The sequence below is a fragment of the Penicillium pulvis genome, assembly GCF_028828015.1.
Source record: "Penicillium pulvis strain IBT 33274 chromosome Unknown scaffold_8_segment0_segment0, whole genome shotgun sequence".
NCBI lineage: Eukaryota > Fungi > Ascomycota > Eurotiomycetes > Eurotiales > Aspergillaceae > Penicillium > Penicillium pulvis.
In genome coordinates, this window is record NW_026643080.1 from 6,700,275 (window position 1) to 6,720,030 (window position 19,756).

The 19,756-nt window shown below is 48.0% G+C and overlaps 9 protein-coding genes across 9 annotated transcripts; 5 read left to right on the forward strand and 4 right to left on the reverse strand.

Annotated features, from left to right (window-relative positions):
- Nucleotides 1-47: 47 nt before the first annotated feature.
- Nucleotides 48-1,248, reverse strand: N7503_011948 (TauD/TfdA dioxygenase family protein; the record flags this gene model as incomplete). The annotated part of the gene is made up of 3 exons (XM_057071494.1): nucleotides 48-205; nucleotides 265-981; nucleotides 1,032-1,248. The coding sequence occupies 3 exons, from the start codon at nucleotides 1,246-1,248 to the stop codon at nucleotides 48-50; spliced, it is 1,092 nt and encodes a 363-aa protein (XP_056918105.1).
- Nucleotides 1,249-2,366: 1,118 nt separating this feature from the next.
- N7503_011949 (uncharacterized protein) lies at nucleotides 2,367-2,829 on the forward strand (the record flags this gene model as incomplete). The annotated part of the gene is given in 2 exon segments (XM_057071495.1): nucleotides 2,367-2,530; nucleotides 2,550-2,829. 2 exon segments carry the CDS (start codon nucleotides 2,367-2,369, stop codon nucleotides 2,827-2,829), a joined length of 444 nt encoding a protein of 147 aa, XP_056918106.1.
- A 706-nt stretch (nucleotides 2,830-3,535) lies between these two features.
- pex7 (putative peroxisome biosynthesis protein (Peroxine-7)) lies at nucleotides 3,536-4,677 on the reverse strand (the record flags this gene model as incomplete). The annotated part of the gene is made up of 2 exons (XM_057071496.1): nucleotides 3,536-4,430; nucleotides 4,514-4,677. The coding sequence occupies 2 exons, from the start codon at nucleotides 4,675-4,677 to the stop codon at nucleotides 3,536-3,538; spliced, it is 1,059 nt and encodes a 352-aa protein (XP_056918107.1).
- A 725-nt stretch (nucleotides 4,678-5,402) lies between these two features.
- On the forward strand, nucleotides 5,403-5,820 carry N7503_011951 (uncharacterized protein; the record flags this gene model as incomplete). The annotated part of the gene is made up of 2 exons (XM_057071497.1): nucleotides 5,403-5,738; nucleotides 5,791-5,820. 2 exons carry the CDS (start codon nucleotides 5,403-5,405, stop codon nucleotides 5,818-5,820), a joined length of 366 nt encoding a protein of 121 aa, XP_056918108.1.
- Nucleotides 5,821-6,426: 606 nt separating this feature from the next.
- N7503_011952 (putative CUE domain protein) lies at nucleotides 6,427-7,884 on the forward strand (the record flags this gene model as incomplete). The annotated part of the gene is made up of 1 exon (XM_057071498.1): nucleotides 6,427-7,884. One exon carries the CDS (start codon nucleotides 6,427-6,429, stop codon nucleotides 7,882-7,884), a length of 1,458 nt encoding a protein of 485 aa, XP_056918109.1.
- A 535-nt stretch (nucleotides 7,885-8,419) lies between these two features.
- N7503_011953 (GMC family oxidoreductase) lies at nucleotides 8,420-10,446 on the forward strand (the record flags this gene model as incomplete). The annotated part of the gene is made up of 6 exons (XM_057071499.1): nucleotides 8,420-8,463; nucleotides 8,520-8,639; nucleotides 8,690-8,906; nucleotides 8,967-9,503; nucleotides 9,553-10,156; nucleotides 10,214-10,446. The coding sequence occupies 6 exons, from the start codon at nucleotides 8,420-8,422 to the stop codon at nucleotides 10,444-10,446; spliced, it is 1,755 nt and encodes a 584-aa protein (XP_056918110.1).
- Nucleotides 10,447-10,713: 267 nt separating this feature from the next.
- Nucleotides 10,714-13,592, reverse strand: N7503_011954 (Ubiquitin-conjugating enzyme E2; the record flags this gene model as incomplete). Its single annotated transcript, XM_057071500.1, has 7 exons — nucleotides 10,714-11,692; nucleotides 11,747-12,016; nucleotides 12,076-12,132; nucleotides 12,206-12,658; nucleotides 12,940-12,995; nucleotides 13,045-13,460; nucleotides 13,577-13,592. The coding sequence occupies 7 exons, from the start codon at nucleotides 13,590-13,592 to the stop codon at nucleotides 10,714-10,716; spliced, it is 2,247 nt and encodes a 748-aa protein (XP_056918111.1).
- Nucleotides 13,593-13,624: 32 nt separating this feature from the next.
- Nucleotides 13,625-15,460, reverse strand: N7503_011955 (uncharacterized protein; the record flags this gene model as incomplete). The annotated part of the gene is made up of 8 exons (XM_057071501.1): nucleotides 13,625-13,663; nucleotides 13,714-13,802; nucleotides 13,865-13,959; nucleotides 14,013-14,029; nucleotides 14,185-14,252; nucleotides 14,497-15,066; nucleotides 15,125-15,218; nucleotides 15,332-15,460. The coding sequence occupies 8 exons, from the start codon at nucleotides 15,458-15,460 to the stop codon at nucleotides 13,625-13,627; spliced, it is 1,101 nt and encodes a 366-aa protein (XP_056918112.1).
- A 1,359-nt stretch (nucleotides 15,461-16,819) lies between these two features.
- Nucleotides 16,820-18,260, forward strand: N7503_011956 (acyl-CoA desaturase; the record flags this gene model as incomplete). Its single annotated transcript, XM_057071502.1, has 4 exons — nucleotides 16,820-17,064; nucleotides 17,139-17,559; nucleotides 17,612-17,698; nucleotides 17,751-18,260. 4 exons carry the CDS (start codon nucleotides 16,820-16,822, stop codon nucleotides 18,258-18,260), a joined length of 1,263 nt encoding a protein of 420 aa, XP_056918113.1.
- Nucleotides 18,261-19,756: the final 1,496 nt, after the last annotated feature.

Below are 19,756 nucleotides of genomic sequence, written 5' to 3' on the forward strand. Positions count from 1 at the left end.
CAGCTAGCTTAGACATATTTATGTACAATTCTGCCTGTCTTATAAGCTCAAGCGCCCTCGGCAGCAAGAGCCTCAGTCCTCGATTTGCTGTTGGGGTCGAGGTAAGGCTTCTCGCCGATACCAACGGCACGGTGACCAAATCGCTCTCCAAGTCCTTCATAATCAAAAGTAGCAGTGTGGAAAGCAGAACGGTTATCCCAGATAGCTAGAATAGAGCAGTCAGCAATTAACCACGAAACTAATATCGGTATAAATCCAACTTACCAATATCATTCTCATTTCTCCACTTAAACCGCACCGTCAAATCATGGTTCTCAGTAATAGTGGTATAAAACTTCTTCAAAAGCTCATCCGACTCCTCTGGATTAAGCTCATTGATATGCTTCGGGAAAGGCCCAACAGCATAAATACTTTTCCACCCAGTAACTGGATTCGTCCGCACAATAGGATGAACAGTAGACAACTCCTTCCCGACATTCAACGGGCTGCCGCGTGGCTCAGTGTAGATAAATACATTCTTGGGATCGTTCTCTGCGGCTTGAATAAAGCCTGTGCCGGTGTAGGTTGCAGTAAGACTCTCGAAGAATTTCTGGTACGGCGTTGAGAACCGATCATACATCTCATATCCTGATGCCCAGAGCGTATCACCACCGGTCTTGGGGAGCTGGGTTAATCGGAGAGAGGTGTAATCTGCCGGTGCGGGCTCGAACTGGATATCCGAGTGCCATTGTGCGGAGTCATAGCGACGTCTGTTGCGTTGTTGATCGTGGCGGTGCATCTTCTTGCGGGATAGCGAGCTGATTGTGCTGACTTGGGCGTCGTCAACGCCGAATTCATTGGTGTTGTTTAGGACCGGGTGGATGTGGAGCGTTGAGTCGGCGGGTTTACCGGCTGCTTGGCCTAGTTTGTGTACTAGTTCCTTCTGGAGGGCATCGGTGAGGTTATTCTGGGCGCGGAAAAAGACCACACCACGCTGGGAGACTAGTTCATAGGTTAGCATTTAAAACTCCAAGATGATTTTGAACACTTACTCGTGATAGCAAGGTCTCGCACCAGCTCATCTGCGTTTGGTGCATTCAAAATATCATCGACGATATTGATTTTGGGGAATTCACGACCAATCACTGGGGTTGTTTCTTCAAACTCATGTTGATCTAAAGCACCGCTGAGCTTGAGAGGTGCAGGGTATTGCTGCTCGTTATTAGGCTTAGGGCGTACAGGCAGCGAATCGCCAGGGATAGGAGCCATGATGGTAGATAATGTGAAGCACAACCTGAGGCTATGGAACCGGCCAGATTTACTTCCTTTTATAGTAAATCTGCTGATAGAGGAGTGGTACATATAATCCCGAAGAATCGGGACTATAAATCACGCAATTGGTTGTCCGGCTTGCACATTTCCCCAATGTCACGTTTGCCGATAACCCGATATCTAAACTGTGCGGGGTACACACTGTATACACATCAGCTGGCAGTTGAGTGGATATGGTGCTTAGTGTGATTTGATTAGTCTTTAAACAATGCGGGGCTACATGTACCTAGATCGTTCATGCAGCGAGCCCAAGTAATACCATGGAGTTAAATAGCTTGAGGAGCAAAAGGGCAGTTGCATGGGAGCTAAAGCGCGCAAAGATTATCGCGATAATTCTGTATCGTGATCTGATTGTCTGGATAATCCTGGATTCTGAGTGGGAGCTGATGACGATATCGTAGCACCTCATCACGCGTCCCGATTACGTGGTCGTGTAGCCGAACTTCCGGCTGATCGCCACGCCCCACACGAGCACCTGTCAGGCATCGAATCGCTGGGACAACTGGCTAGTCCAAGGATATTTATCCGAAAGTTTGAGCTAGAATTGAAGCTGACAACAAGGAAATCCAACGGAGCCATTGGAAAAGTCTTTGGTATGTAGCTGCTAAAACACAAGCGTCAAATGGTCCAGATTCAAGGGACATTCAGGGAGAAGACCAAGCATTTTTGAGCTAAATGTTCTCGGTAGAACTATCAGTGGTGGCAGGTATACTAGAAGTGGAGACTAGGACGAGCAACTGTATATATTCCATAAAGCGGTCTGGCGGACTGTCGTCTAGTTAGACCTTAGATTCACATACACAGTCTCCTTTCTAGCTTGAAGTCATTCGCTTTCCTAACATGCACTGACAATTGACAAAACGAAAGGCAAAGGCATTAAGCAATGCCGTAGTGTTTCTGATGCAAAATGGAAAGAGCACTGTCTGCTCTTCCCCTAAGCAATGGACCTGAACATCAACACAGTAACTTCAAGAGCAACAATGGTCCTTTTCACTTCTTCCTTCGGCTCAAATTTTCTATTTCTTGGTCTATCCCATCCTGCCCCACAAAACATCATGTTTTCTGCAGTCTTCAGCCTCTTCTTAGATCGCTTCTTCCAATGCCCCGTCAAATATCTTCTGTGGGTGCTATCGATGGAGATCGTCCTGCTCATCTTCTTCTTCATCTATATCTTCATCCGCAAGATTGCCTACAAGTCAATCGAGCAGCTCATTTCATGGTAAGATGGTCCCACATAGTGCAGATACGGGAGGCTTTGAGAACGAGAAAGAAGTGGATTGGCACGACCGCATCATATTGAGGAGTTATAGGTACTCCGGAAATACCCCTGTTGCTACCTATCCCGATGCGACACTTCTGGCAGCTGTTACGATTTTGCCAAGTGCTGACATGTCTGTCGCGTCCATGGTCACCTTACCGATAACGAATATCGAAACGGTCACTATTCCCACAGTAAACGGGACCTTCAACTTCACAATCGTTGCCTTACTATGTCCAGTAACCGCAGAGACTGTGTGATATTTTGCCCAAGTGATGGACAAAGACCGTGATAATGTGGGAGACAGGAGTGAGGGCTTGTTCATCGGAATCGCATACCTTATACCCGTGAGCAGCAGAGGGAATTATGTATATAAAGAAGACTGCATTAACGGGGCGTCATCATGAGTTGGATTCACAACTGACCTTTGTTTTGCAGTAGACATGTAAGAGATTACATGAATGCGCACGCAGGGGAACGCGCTCTTCTCTTAGCCCCGCAGAGCTTTCTTATCCCAGGCCACCAGTCCTTTCCTGATTGTAGTGCTGCACTGCTGGACACCTGCGGGTAATTACTCCAAGGAGCCCTTACCTGGCCGAGAGAAACATCTGGGAATAATCTCGTTGAGCATGGTTTTCTCGGCTTGCAACCTGGGGATGTCTTCATCATCAATCAGAATCCGCAGAAGAGTTTGGAATTTTGGATTCGGCTAAGTGAACAGATAGATCGAGTCTACGAAGAGGAGACAATTCAAACTAACGAACCGTATACATCACATAAAAATCTTGAAGACGGCCTCCTAAGGTTAGTTGCACTTCGTGATAGAATGCTATAAGAATATGTATTTTGAAGTGTCAGATGAAGAGACCTCAGATAAAAATGGTCTGCGGATAAGAATAATAATCCCTCGAGGTATCAGCTAAAGAACGGCCTTAGATGCAGGCAAATAAAATGAAATCATCACAGTTAGGACATTGATCCTCGAACATCCCACACGAAAAGGTTCTCATCCCAGCCAACACTTGCACACCAGCCCTCGCTTCCAAACAAACACCAGTCGATACCAGTTGCAAACTCCGTATGCCTGGCCATCCGGCCCAGCTCCCTTCCAAGTGTTGGACCCGAGCGCGTAAACTCTAGTTCCTGACCGGCCGGCACCGCTTCTGAATTGTCACTCCATACCCGGCAGGTCATGTCGTAGCTAGCACTCAGTAGAACACTGGAGAGATGTGGTGACCAGGCTACTTTCTTGACAGCATAGTTGTGGCCTACCATGGTTGTCGCAGCACCTTGTTCACAGGCCCGAATGTCAAATACCCGAATTGCAGTATCCACACCACCTGTTGCGAGCACGTTCGGGCGGTACTTGTTCCAGTCTTGGGTGAGAACTTCGTTGGGGACGGTAGCGTGGGGTGGCAGTTTATCTAAGCCGGGTGTGCCCCGCGGTGTAGAGTTGCGGAATGTCATGACTTGGTGATTTGAGGCAGAGGCGGGAGTGCGGAAATCATATAGACGCACATGACCATCACTCGATACGCAAGAGAGGAGGTTGGCATTGTGTGGGGACCAGGTTGCGGAGTAGGTGCAGGAGTGGATCGGGAGAGTGAGGAGGGACTGCTGGCGATGTGGTGACCAGATGCGTACGGTATTGTCCCAACTGCTGGAACAGAACTTGTCTTTTTCGATTGGGCCCCAGTTCACACTGAACACCTCTCGATTGTGCTCTTTCCATTGCTGGACAGGGAAATCGTTGACTGTGCAGTCAAATAACTTGATGCTGCCGTCACCAGATGCTGTAACGACCTGGTTTTCATGGATCTCCGACCAGGACAGATCATAGAGAGAGTCTTGTGTGGCGAACCTAATAGGATAATCATGCCAGATGGTTAGTGTTTATTGTTGAAAATCACAGATTCACACAAGTGTTCCTGGGCGCGTATTCACCATTTCATAGGCTGAATCCCTTGGGCTGTTAACTCGAAGACCCAGAGCCGACCATTTCCAACGAGCCCAAAATTGGCAGAGCTCGCGACCGCGATACGATTATCGAAAAATGGAGAGTATTTGACGGCCGTCCCGTTGAAGCCCTGCGTGCGGAACTGCAGCATGGTGAGGAGTGGATTCGGGGAGCGCCCAATCACTTGAAAGAACAGACAGAAAAAAACGCGTCAAAGAAAGGTCAGAAATGAATATTCAGGGTATCACGATAAGAAAGTCGTATCACATTCAACGCGTTTATGAGAAAGGAACGAATGAACGACTGCGGGGGGAATCAATTGAGCTGGACCGAGGTTTACCGGATCCTTATCGCCTTATCGGGCTGGGCAAGGCTCGGTATACTTCACATAATGCCCACACCTGCACGTTCCTCAGGCTAATGGGAGCTGTCGCAATCATTGAATTTGGCATTGAAGCAAAGTCCTCATACAATAATCCCTGTAATATGCGTTGTAACTGCGCCGACCATATAATGGTCAGGTTCCTGTTATAGCCGTAGTCTGCTTACTGAGACCCTGCATATCATTGACGTCAACTACCCACACCTCAAAAAGTCCAGCCAGTGATAGAAGGTTTAACCCTGAGAATACGATCTTCCCCATATGAAAAGCCCAAGTGTATTCCAATGGCCTGTCAAAAATCAGGTCGCTATGAACTCGGAACCATGCATCGAGCAACTGGTAAAGGATATGACGCCACCATGGTCTGGATTCTGCACCTACACGACATGACTGCATTCCACTCGGATAAAACCTACCGACTTCAACACGATGAATATGAGTCTTTTTAAATCAGAAAACCAGTTGAGACAACATCGGAACTTTTAAAGCCCACCATGTCCGATACAGAGGAGTATACTTCCCCGGCCGCCATTTTCTTGCAAGAGGAAGTCACTCGACTCGGTACATCCCCAGGCCTTCGAGCGCTTCCGGCAGGCCCCATACGCGACTTGATTGTTTTCAGCTGGGGCCCACTCATCTATCGAACTTGCTATACACCTGAAACGAAACACATAATTCCTATTTTCTTGCGCTGTTTGAATAATGCCGTGAGCAAATCCCTAGGTCAAACGCTCACAGGCTCAAAAGAGGAGCTTGACGCACTGATAAAAAGCTATTCCTCCAAAATATTCACAGCCCACGGAAAATACAATGGTCTCGATGAAGATGGGGTCCGTCGGGCATTTCATGACTATAAAGTGTCATTGTTTCTCCCATCCACAGAGCTACCCAGTCGACTCCGAGTCTGCCTAATGATTGACGACCAGGTACTGGCGAACCTAAAAGCTATACTTGAGTCATGTGCGATGAGTGAAAAATCTGTAGATCTGGGTCGGTGTTGGGTTAAGCTAGTTGAGGAGAATTACCCAGACTCAAGGTGTTGGCAAGAGACATGTCCGGCGCAATCCAGTCAATTTGATCATACTGGGGAATACCGTGGGAACTACCGGGGCTGGACTATGGTGGCATTACCTGCGCTCCTTGAAGTATTCGATGGACTAAGGCAGCTGAAACGTTTGGTGGAATATCATCGCGAGGGTCGAGTATACCTTGGAAAAGGGAAATGGAGCAGTTTGTAACTTCGTTAGAATGGATTTACGAATAACGACATGTTTGTGGCTCTTTAAAATCAAATTTGGAAAAGCAAGTCCACATCAATTATTGAATACTCTAACTTTTCTTTTTTGTTCTGGTGTTCTACTATGCTAGATACTGAATCTGTGATGCCATTGGTCACTTTGATGTGAGTCATGTGCTGATAAGGGCCTTATCGTCAACTTTATCAATCATTTCTCTATCCTCACTTGTTCACTTTGCATTGTTGCTGAACAGGACCGTGGCGTTGGGAATCTAAGATCGATGGATGCGTTTCTTTCCAAAAAAAGGCGAAGGCTGTCGGAGCCAGAGCAGAGAAGTTTGGGTGGTGACGTTCCCGAGAATATCAACACCGACGGTGAAGAGTCGACCGACATTAAGCTAGCTATTCTCATATCACTACACCCGGAGGTTGAACAAGATGATCTACTTGATTTTCTTGTCTCCTGTGATGGATCGGTTGAAGACGCCTCCTCTTTGCTGTTATCAAAGAGCTCCACGGGAAGCGTGACATCAAGAAAACGAGTAGCTCCTGGGTCATCTCTCGGGGTTCAAACGTCATTGTCCTCCCATGTCCTAACGAAATCCAAAGATGGATCTCTCACCCCGATGAAAGATATCAAACCTTTAGCTACTCAGAAAGGAAAGACTCTGCATCTCTATTCTCCCGAGGACGTCGCGGTCAATACACCCTGTACAATCATCCACAATTTTCTTCCTCCAGAAGAAGCGAATGTGCTCTTGACGGAGCTCCTGGAAGAGTCAGAGCACTTTTCCAGGTATGAATTTCAACTCTTCAACCGTACGGTGCAAAGCCCGCATACGGCATGCATATATGTCTCTACGCCGGAGGAGTACAAACAACAAACATCAGAGTACACGTACGGCGGCACATATCGGTCAAATGTGCGACAAGCAACACCAGAGCTACGTGCAGTCTCCCGGAAAGTGCAGCGCATCGTGAACGAAGAAATTCAAAATCGGATTCGAAACGTATACCCAGACGGAAAGAAGCTGAAATACCAGTCACCGAAACAGTGGCGACCGAATGCAGCCTTTGTGAACTGCTACGACGGACCTACGGAGAGTGTGGGTTATCATGCTGATGAGCTAACTTATCTCGGGCCACACCCAATAATTGGTAGCCTGAGTTTAGGCGTGGAACGAGAATTCCGTGTCCGCCGGATCGTCGCCCAAGATGAAGATGGGGAAAGTGGAGCTGCGGAAGCGAACGACGATCAAAACGCTAGCTCACCTTCTACAAAAGCAAAATCGTCCAAGGCGTCCACTGCGCGTGCAGATGCCCAAGGTCAAATCTCCATCCACCTTCCACATAATTCACTTTTGATAATGCATGCCGAGATGCAAGAGGAATGGAAGCACGCTATAGCACCTGCTCAAAATATCTCCCCGCACCCTCTCGCAGGAAATCGTCGCATCAATGTTACTTATCGCTGGTATCGTGATACCCTCCATCCTCGATTTACGCCACGTTGTCGTTGTGGGACACATGCAATTCTACGATGCTCACAGCGCAAGCAAGAAAATCGTGGGAGGTATATGTGGATGTGCTACGCCGGTACCACACCTGGGAAACAGAGTTGTACATTCTTCCAGTGGGCGGAATTCGATGATGACGGCGATCCAGTGTGGGACCGTAAGCAAAATCGAGATGCAGCACCAGCCTTGGCGAATTTTTCGGCGTCACAGTCATCCCAATAGTATGCACCTAGTGACTAGCTTGAATAAATGTGGAACAATTTTACAAGCTCTTACCTTGGCGATCCCGCGTGGTTACACCGCATATTTAAAAACAAAAAGTTCACCAAGAGCGACATCATCGATTCCCCATACCCCAGACCCCAGATACGAAGATCCAAAATCGAGAGTATCGCGGATCGTTCCATGCGAAATTAGAGTTCACTGGAATTTGATTGGTGAACATGAAATATAGAGTTGGGCGGTGCGTGCGGGGTATCGGGATCTAATTATGAACATTCCGCCCCCGTTGCCTTAACAGTCACCAAACCCAATGAAAGCTGTCAAAGCCTCGGTTAAATGTCCTTGGGTCACCCTTCTTATGCAGATGGGCGGAATTGACGACCGCCTCCCGAGCTAAAAGCTCCGCCAAGGGGCCGCAGAGAGGGGCTTGGTACATCAGCATAGTCGTACAAATGTTTTTAAGACGCGAAAATCGCCAGGGAATTTGTTGCTGAGATCCGGACTTCTTGTATTACCCTCCCACGATTCATTTATTATGGCGGCTCCGAGCGAAAGTACTTATGACTATATTGTCTGTGGGTAAGCATGCTACCTGCAAATCTACCAATAGAAGACACATCACTGACATGAGGTAGTGGCGGCACGTCCGGGTGTGTTGTCGCAGCTCGTCTGGCTGAAAATCCAGAGATTTCGATCCTGCTCATTGAGGCTGGTCAACACAATAAGGACCTGGAGAACACACACATGGCAGGAGGGTGAGTGATCGCTAAGCCGTGGGAAAAAGGTCGTCGCTAACCCCGAAAAGATGGTCGAACAACTTCGACTCCGAGACGGACTGGAATTTTGTTACTCCCCCTATGAAGGGTGTCGACAACCGTCAGGTCAAGTTGAGTCGTGGTCGATTCCTCGGTGGATGCAGTGGTTGCAATGGCACTCTTTGCATCCGCGGCGCCAAGCAGGATTACGATGATTGGGGTTTGGAAGGATGGGGAGGAGAGGAATTTTTCAAGTACATGAGAAAGGTACAAGATATCGAGAAGCCGCTTTTTTCATTACGAGTAGAGGCTAAACTATAATTACAGGCCGAAACATTCCACCCCAAGCCGTGGCACAAGGCTGATGCCAAAAGCCACGGTTACTCTGGGCCTCTCCATACAGAGCCCCACGACCTAGCTCCAATCTCTGAATTGATACTCCAGTCATTGGAATCAAAAGGAATGCCTCTACACCACGACATGTTTAGTACCGGCGACGTCGCCCAAGGATGTGGTCACGTACCTCGAACAGTATACAAAGGCCTCCGAACAACAGGTGCCGATTTTGTGACAAGGAAAAACCACCGCAATAACATAACGATCACCACCGATACAACCGTTGATAAAGTGATTTTCAAGCAACAAGGCGGACAGACCCGCGCGTCGGGTGTTGTCACCAAAGCGAACGATGGTACAAGCAAGACATTCTTCGCCAGAAAGGAAATCATCATTTCCGGAGGCGCATACTGCAGTCCTGCCATTCTCCTTCGCTCGGGTATCGGCCCTAAGGAAGAGTTAGAAAAGCACAGCATCCCAATCACAGTCAAATCACCCGGAGTCGGAAGGAACCTCTTGGACCACCTAGTAAGTACCCAACACCAAAAGCAAAACATAAACAAAGCTAACCCAACAGATCGTCTTCATGTTCTATGAAACTGAGAAAGCAGGCCTGACAAATGATTACGCCGTCTACCACGGCGACAACTTTGAAAACACCTACAGACTCTGGAAAGAAAAGAAAACAGGCTTCCTATCCACATTCCCCTTTGGTATCTTCGCTTTCGCCAGATTGGACGAGCGACTCAAGAACGAACCCCTATGGAAAAATGCACCCCGACTCCCAGGCCGCGATCCAATGGGTCTAGCTCCGAACCAACCGAACATCGAATTTTTCACGACAGAGTGCTACGGTGGACCGAAGCAGTATGACCAGTTCCCGGGTAACAACCAGCATGCGTTCTCAATGATTGCGGAATTGTTTGCACCGAAGTCGCGCGGCTCTGTTACGCTTACGTCGGCTGATCCATTGGATAATCCTGTTGTTGATTGTAACTATCTGGATGACCCGTTGGATATGTTGCTGCTTAGTGAGGCTTGCCGATTTGGTAATGAGGTGATCATGAAGGGAGCTGGGACGAAGGATATTGTTAAGGGGTCTTGGCCTTCGAATTTGAAACATCATACCTATACGACTAGGGAGGAGTGGGTCCCTTATGTCAAGGAGCATGCTACGACCTGTAAGTTTCGTATAACGGTTTTTGGTTTTGGGTTGTGGATACTGATTATTGTCATAGGTTATCATGCTGCGGGTACATGTGCAATGGGGAGAGAGGATAACCCTATGGCTGTCTTGGATGAGAAACTGCAGGTCAGGGGTGTAACTGGTCTCCGTGTGGCTGACTGTAGTGTCATGCCGACTTTGCATGGAGGTCATGCCCAGATGCCGGCTTACGGAATTGGTGAGAAGTGCGCGGATCTCATTAAGGAGACTTGGCGCCAGGCAGGAAATGTCTATCCTCGGATTTGACGTGATTGCTGCTAGAGAGATCAGTAAGCCTACTGGATCGACGAAATTTGCTGCGACTACATGATCAAGGACCAGTGGGCCTACTAGGTCCTAACCATTTTGACTCAATAGACCTGAACGAACTTAAACATTGAAGCCGTTTGAAGCAACTCTTTTGTAACTAGACGGTTCAGCAATATATACAATGGCACACCAGAAAGCAAGCTGATAACAATATACTAGTAACCGGTGGAAAAAGACAAGCTTGAGATTTCAAGTCCGCATCGACTAGGAGCTCAAGCTAGGACTGAAGTCACTGTCTTGCGCACTGCTTGCCATGCTCACTTTCACGCAACCTCGAGGGGCGCTCAACTCAGTTTCTTTTCGTCGAATAACAGTAAGATGAGTGTCGACATGAATTGTGCTAGGCGCTGGTAAAAACGAATGTTGATAGCTTACATGCGCAGTCAGGAGAGGCTGTGTAATCTCATCGGAAGAGAAATCCTGCAGCAGAAAATTGATTCGACTCATCATTTCGTTGATCAAGGGGTGTTGCTGGGAAGGCGCATTTTGTGCGATTTGGGATGATTGCCTGAATGCACCAGGTACACGAATTTGAACCGGAATGCTCCACGTCTCACCGGGCCGAAGAGACATTAAGGTGATGTTCTCGAAGAGTGACTGGATTTGGCACCCAGGTGCAGAGACGATAGATATCTTCAAATCAGAAATGCAGCCAGTGCGTATTCCGGTGCGCAATTGTCTAACGACTCGAGCAATCCTGCGGATGAAATGGGTTTCTCTGGGGCCCGTGTCAGACTCCCCCACGGTGTATGATATATGCCAGCCAGCCAGACTTTTGTTATTGTCTAGTGGTAGGCATGCGTGGGGTGTGATAGTATGGAAGCCGATCGCTTGGTCAATCCAAGGCACCAGGAGGTGCCCCGGTGGCGTTGCGGAGACGAAGAACAAATGGCAAAATGCTGCACGAGGAGAATGCGAAAATATATTAGAAGCTCGTTGAAAGACATCTCCAAGGTTTAAACAAGCTTCATTGTCGATCAACTGGCGCCGCGAAAAGGTGTTCAGCGCAGACCGAATAGCTTCAATCGGGTAGAATCCCAGTGGAAGCAACATCTGGAACCCCTGGTTGGCCTTTCCGCCAACATAGGCCAGTGCAATCCTGTCGTGATTGTATGTTAGGTGAGAGGCGAGAATATATGAACCAAGAGTAGTCTGCGTTATAAGATCGACTGATGGTTGACGCCTGCAAACTCATACAATTAGCTTTCATCGAGGCTTGAGAGTGCTGAGCACTCACAGAGCATCAAGAAGAATGACTATGTCCAGGGGAGCAACACTCGAGGTTCCCGGGAAGGGCGTAGGACTAACATCGGCCGAGACAGTTACCGTAGTCCATAATGATGTAGCCTCCTTTCCAATATGGGTTCTATTTGCGGCTGCTCTCACATTGACAACTGAGATGGGCAAATCCATGGGGTGTAGAAAGTTAGACGAATATGACGTCTCGGAATTCGATAGGGAGCGTTGAAGCTCCGAGGCCGCGGGCTTCAACTCAGCACAGTAACTCCTAGATTTGGACGGTCGAGATAGCTGCGATGAATCCCATGAACCAGAGCTCCAACGTACGACCAGTTGTGGATACTGCGCCCAGTGCCTCTGTGCTTTGGGGGTGGGCCTGGGAGTCTATTGAATCAATTAGCAAAACAAAGGAACATGCTGGAAAAGCGAGCGGGGATCAGTCACATTCTCCACGAACGGGTCATCCATCGAGTAGAGTTCAGAACTATTTATATCTCGTCGTGGATGTAGCCCATGTTGGCGGGGTTTCACGACTTCAATCCGGTAGAGACTATCGCTGAGAGAAGGCGTTCTAGTTGATGATACAGGCCCACAGGAGCCATCGCTCATGCTTCCAATGAGTGATGAACTTCGGCCGGGGATTTCTGGGTAAGACGAGGACGAGCTGGTACTATGACTTCGTGAGACGCTGCATCTCTTGACCGTAAGTGGTTCCGGACCCTCGGTCGCGAATCCCCTAGACATGCTCGAGACCAGTGACGGGCGGTCCATACTCGAGCGCTCCGTCGGAGATTTCAGTCTCTCGATTTCCCACAGAACTTCCCAGATTAGATCGAAGCCTCTTTTGTTTCCCCCGACGATCTCGGCAACGACACCACCGTGGGAGCCACGAAGGTCGGGTGAATCTGTACTGCGAGCAAGCAAGGATCAAGGCCACGGCGCAAAAGAGGACGACGATAGGAACAAGAACCAATGCGATAAGCAATGCAGAGCTCTTAAAATCAAGGGATAAAATATTGGTCATCTTGGTAGAATGTGAGCAAATTGTAAGGATGAGAGGCATAGAAGTTCGTTGATGTTAGCCGTCTGTATATTCATATTCGGCAGGAACGATGCAACTGCGAAAAGACTAGAATTGGGTATATTGAGGCAAGCACGAATCATTGCTCTGTATGTACGTTAACCACCGACTCCATTTTCTCCTTGACTGAGCTCATTGTAGCGTCGTCCAACCGCGAAAACCGTATCTGAATTTGGTTAGCACCTGTTTCACTATATCAACTGGACAATGCTTACCATCTCATCTCCACCACCACGGGTAGCGCCACCAAATAACATGGGGTCAGAATGACTGGCTTCAATCTCGTCATGTACCCGCCGAGCCCAAATTCCATCCCAATGCCAATCTCCAGGTTGCCGAGCCTGCGGACTTCCCTTTTTCCAGTTTCTAGAACTATCAGTTCCCCGGCGGTGTGCTTTCCACGCATGCCATGCTCCCGGGTTTCCGGCGACCTCAACGGGTAACGAGTCAAGGACAGATTCATCGTCGAATGTCGAGCGAATATAATTGAGAAGTTCCGCAACCGGGACCACCTTTCTTGCTTCTGCAAATTGAAATTCTGAGGGTATCTGGGCAATGTGAGGACTTTCCGTACTGTTCACAACTTCTTCGGTTTCTGTTGCTTCAGGGGCGTCAGAGGAGACATCGTTCTCTGTTGACGGAGCAGTTGGTTTGGTGTTTTCCCCCGTCTCAGTGCCTGTACTTTTCCCGCTCACATTCCGTGATGAAGGCCCGGATGCAAGTCCACTTCGCTTGGCCCTGCCGAACCAGTGGGGAAATCCATGTCTGAGGCTAAACCCGCCGGGGGGTAACCGTTCATCGTCCGTCGCGCTGACCGGGTCGTCGTTCGTCGAGCTAGTGCTGAATGTGTATGTGGTAAGGGGAACAATCAATGGATGAAAGACATCCGTTGCAAAGGTCACGAGAGGTGGCAGATCTGGATAGATATCTGGGAAGCGAATTTGGAAACGAAGGATAGCGGAGGCGTAGGGTCCTGGCAAGGCAGAGCCGAGTTTTAGCTGTGGGTAAAACAAACATTTTATAATTGCTACTTACCGGAGCGAACGAAGATGACACCACTCCAAAGAGTTGGGTCGCCAGGCGCAAGGCTCACATAGACCCCTAGTGGTGCGGCATGTCGCAAGCTTGAGCTGTAAAGGAGGTCAGTTACAGTTCATTTGAACGGAATATGCCTGATACTCACAACTCCAGGTGTAGTTGCTGCTTCCGAATAGATGGAATACAAGGCAACCTGGTGGTTGACATGGTAAAAACACAGGTTAGTAGTTGGAACTGGAGAGTGATGGAGATCCCGCGGAGTTCAACACAACACGTCGCTTATCGCCCGCCTTATCGCTGATCTCCACACTACATACATCAATGATATTGATCAAGGGCGCTGGCGAATTGAAGGACTTTTGCAAGTCCTTAGAGGACCTTTGTGCTATATTCATCATGGTATCACTTCTTGTCAGCTGCTTGTCATGTTGTCCTGGATGAAATATGGTAACCTGGAATTGAATGACTACTGCTGGGACAATCCTGGACCTCGGATGTATACAAACATGGCTACACCAAGTAAAGAATCAATTCGTGACATGCGTATGTAATGGTAAAATGGATCAAAGTTTAACGCCCATCAATCTGCAATGCTAATCTATCAAATTCTAAGCCTTGTCGCAATATACCCATGTGCATCATTCCCTCCCCAACCCCTTCATATATTCCACCTGCGATTCCCTCCACCCACCAGCTCGCAAGGTTCGCAACTGCTACACCAACACGGCCTTGATTGAATCTGCAGACCGCTGAGCCGATATCGACGCTTTTCTTCCCCAGCTCATCCGCCGCGTCTAATGTCGTCATAACAATTCGTTGGGTGATGCGGTGTGACCGCTCGTATTCATAGACCTGGCGCAGCAGAAGTCTGAAATAAGGCAGAAGAAAGCGGGCCAAGAGAAAGATCTGAACAATTATGGACGCAAGAAGTCTATGAAGATAAGATCGCGCTGGGGGGATTGCCCTTGGGGACATGCTGGTTTCCAGCTGTGTTGCATAGGGCTGCGAGGATGTCACTATCGATGACTTAACATTATCTGGGAGACGATATTGAAGCATGGCAGATTCCTCTGCTGTAAGATCCGAGGGAAGTGCATCTAGAAGATACATCAGAGCATTGATGTACAGCGAACGTGCCAGACGGCCATCAGCTTGAGGTTGTTGAGCCTCGTACCCTGCATTACGCAGGAGGTTGTACGCTAAGAGGCATAAGTAACTTTCAACCGAAGGTTTGCCATGGCTTGATCATAACCTCACCAGGAACCACCCTATTCCACCGCAAGCCGGACCCTGTCTCATACTTGACAGGTGATACGCTCTCCTCAGATGGAGGGGTATCCGACCCCCAGATCTAGACGCGAAAGAATCTAGACTATCACTACCGGTCGACGGTCTTTGCGCCTCCAAAAGAGCTAGTTCGGGCGACTGGCCATGGAAAGACAGCTGTGGCTCGGAAAAAGATACCAGTCCGTGCTGCAGATCCCCGCTCGATTGGTTTTCGGCGTCAGCCCTGTGAGACGAATAGAGCCTAGGGAGCCGACGCCGAATAGTGGCTGTGATGGGCGATAGAATCGAGAACCGTGTGTATTCCATGGGCGCTTGGACAAGGCCAGTTTATCGAGTGCCGAGCGTGGAGGCGGTTTCAATGTAGGATTGGTATTATGAAAGAAGGGACTTTTCTTTCGCTGGGGCAATTTGACAGATAACGGCGCACCTGCACCATGCAGAATTCGCCATTTTGTGCATGCGCCGATTTCACATGCTAGCGTCCTCGCGTCTGATATGCTGATAAGAGCGGTCTGTGCGGCTTCTAGATCAGGCCCCACTTGATCTTTGAATATTAAGTATTGAGTTTGTTGGTCAATTCAACCTTGTTCTTTCCGGCTTCAAAATAGCTTATTCTGGGTCATGGACAAAGGTGTGGTGTGGTGGTTCACAGGCAGCATTTGACTTCCGTAGCTACTGAACCGATAAACAAATGGTAAAACCTGAAGCTTGGAAGAGAGTATTCTACAATTCATGGAAAGTGTACATAGCAGGTCATGCCGACATTAGATAAACGTAAAACACCTCATAACGCTTCAAGCTCATCCACATTTACATGTAGCCTTGGAGGTATTACCCGCGTTCGTGAATCCTGAACGACTTCCCGTCTACGTCGATTAGCAACGCCCGGTCCATACCAAGCCCAATTGAACATCTGAATGTTAGAGATAAAACATAGAAAGTAGCTGATTAGGTTAATGCAGGAAAGAGACCCATTTCACTCGAAGAAAAGGAAATGTGAAATATTCTTCATCCCTTATCGCAAAGCTTCATGCCGACGTCATAAATTTGAAAATCAGGGTTGGAAATGAGCTCCGAATGTTTTTCACAGTCACTTTACTCGACATTTCCAGTTATGTTTCGCTAATCTTAGGTGCGGCGTTGGTTTCAACCTTGTGTACGGGCCTTCGATAGTCCCACCATTTCATAGTTGGGGGCCCAGGGGCTGGAGTTGGAAAACCCTTAATGGCCCTTGATCAATAACCTGCAATGTTGACAAATAGTTCCAATCAACATTTACACATTGAGTCATTTCTGATGTATTAGAGTGTTGAAAAAGCAAACAGTCCTAGAGCCGGAGCCAACATTTGTACATTGGAAGGGTTGGGCGAAACATGGGTCGGCATCCTCCAGAGCTTACCCCCAACCATTCAACAATTCTCATCATAAGGTATTGAGACCGCACAACGTGTCATTGCACATGCGACCGAGGATCAGAGCATATTCTAGAACTAATATCATAGGATATATGCTGAGAATATTACAATAGTGAAAAGCTTTTTCTACTTTCCTCAGATAATCCCTTGTCATACTTCGCTCTTCCTGAAGCCTTGCCTAGACATATTAGCAAACCCTGTTACCCAACAACGAGATTGAAGAGCAAAACCCAAGCAAAACACTGCCAGTATGAAGCCTGATTCTCAAAGGCCACATATCACTGAGCAACCTCTTACCTTCAGCAACTGGTACCTTCATGTCAATTGGGTCAATACAACTCTGATCCTCATCGTACCACTTTTTGGCTGCGTCGCTGCCTTTTATACAGAGTTGCGCCTTGCCACAGCTGCCTGGGCCATTTTGTATTATTTCTGGACGGCTCTTGGAATCACCGCTGGTTATCATCGTCTTTGGGCTCACCGTTCATATGAAGCGTAAGCTTTCTCCATTGTGATCAGCAAATACTTCGGGAATAGAACGTTAACGGCTAAATGATTCTTCATTTTAGAACCCTGCCTTTGAGGATATTTCTTGCCTGTGTGGGTAGTGGTGCTGTCCAGGGCTCTATCCGTTGGTGGAGCAGCAAGCATCGCGCACACCACAGATGGACTGATACCGTTAAGGACCCATATAGCGTTCGGAAGGGAGTTTGGTACTCCCATTTCATGTGGATGGTGATGAAGCAGAACCCCAAGGACCGTGGCCGGACAGATATCTCAGATTTGAACCAGGACCCGATCGTGGTGTGGCAGCATAAGCACTATGGCATGTTCATACTCGCTTTCGGGGTGTTGTTCCCTATGACTGTGGCTGGGCTTGGCTGGGGCGATTGGAAGGGCGGTCTGGTATATGCTGGCATCTTGAGATTCCTATTTGTTCAACAGGCGACATTCTGTGTCAATTCCTTGGCTCATTGGCTGGGTGAACAGGTTAGTTGTTGCTCGCCGCTCGTCATTTGTCACCTTGCTCACAACCATTTAGCCATTTGATGACCGAAACTCGCCGCGCGATCACGTTTTTACTGCACTGGTCACTCTGGGCGAAGGATATCATAATTTCCACCATGAGGTAAGGAATAAACCTCAATGAGCACAACAATTTCCATTGCTGACTGGTGTAGTTTCCCTCGGACTACCGTAACGCTATTGAATGGTGGCAATATGATCCAACTAAGTGGTCAATCTGGATGTGGAAGCGACTTGGCCTCGCTTCCAATCTCAAACAGTTCCGTGCAAATGAGATTGAAAAGGGTCGTGTGCAACAACTGCAGAAGAAAGTCGACCAAAAGCGAGCCAAATTAGACTGGGGCATTCCTCTCGAACAGCTGCCCGTGGTCTCCTGGGATGATTTCTTGGTTGCTACACAGAACGGAAAATCTCTCACTGTCATTGCTGGTGTTATCCACGACGTGACAGGCTTTGTCAACGAACACCCCGGCGGCAAGATCCTGATCAGTTCGGCGGTTGGAAAGGACGCAACGGCTTTGTTCAATGGCGGAGTGTACAGCCATTCTAATGCGGCGCATAACCTTCTTTCCACTATGAGAGTTGGTGTGATCCGTGGAGGTGGTGAGGTGGAAATCTGGCGACAGAGAAATGGAGACAAGCATGCAGCCCATGTTTCTCTTTAAGGACCATACTCGATACTTATTTAGGCAGTTATGTTTTTTGAATGACGGTATTCTGACACCACATGTGCATCAGTTTATTCGCAAGTCTCGCACCCACCTTCGTAAATCAGTAGCAGTAAGAGACGATTCGTTCATTAACAAAAAGTTCAACAACTGACGTGTCCATGATTTACACCATAACACCCCCCGGCCAAGTATCCACTTGCCTCATTAGGAAATAGACCATGCGAGAACTGATAGGCTTGGAATTCTGCGAGGCAATTACCTGATTCTAGTTATGAGCGAAAGACAAGAGAAAATACTTTCAAAGTGGATTGACCATCGATTCATTGAGTAAGTAGCGCGTAGTGTATCCTAGGGCTGAGAATAAGTTCTCTGAGGTTCCATCTAAACCCCTGAAGACCTTCCATGATCTCAGGCCAGGCTTTAAATTATGGTTGATTGAGGGGTGATTGACTTCGAGAAAAGTACCAAATGGAATACATCCGATAGGACGGATCTGAAATGTGAACCACGGCTTTATTGAGATAATTTGGAAAATGGCTCGGAGCAATCTTTAATGCCGAGAGGAGGGTAACGTTTGAACCTTCTTATAATGCCATACTGGCCAAGGTCAATGTGGCCGGTAGCCCCCTTCGGATGTGCGTTCTTATTTGATAACCCACGGGTCTTTCATTCTTACCCAGCCGAGTTCCGGTTGAAGTCGGATCGGATCAAGAAAATTCTGCACCAAACGGTGAAAATTTTTCGAGTCTTGGCATCTAAGTATATCATGTCATCAACTACATAGTATCTTGGGCTCGTTTCATTATAGAGAATCTAATTTCAATGGATCTATACGGGGTACTCAATGTCACATGAGCAATCGCTAAAATGATCATCTTGTTCTATGTTGAGATTGCTGATCCTGTAGGTTAAACATGTATCACGGCACGATAAGTGTCTGGAATCTCTGATTTAGGACTCAATTTAAAGAACAATATGGAAAACTTTGGAGTCGTATAATGCACTTGATTTGATCTAGAAGTTGATTCGTGAAGACAAAGCCCCATAAGCCTCCGATATCGCGGGGGATATGAATCATTCTTGCCTAATTGGGAACGCCCTTGTGCCCCACTTTGGATCACGCTAACCCAGATAGGCTTGGCGTTGACATGCGAAGGGCGTGCAGATGCGTCTTCCTGATCACTCGCGGACCTTCTCTCTTACTCCGGTCTCGTCTATCCCGCATGTTAAATGGATGACGTTTGATTCTTCTAGCTTCTCTCATTTGCTCGGCTTGCCCGATCCTTACTTTTTCTAAGCGGCTAAAAAAGGCCTGCCTCGGCCGAAGCAACCACTGACAGTCGACTTTGAACCGATTGCTTATCGGCATGGCACGAGCCCTCTAGCGAGGACTTCCAGGGCCCGATTCAACGCTGGGTCTAAGGTTCATACAACTCCACTCCCGGGGCTTGATTAATCACCAAGTCAGCTCTACCCCAGACCAGGGATAC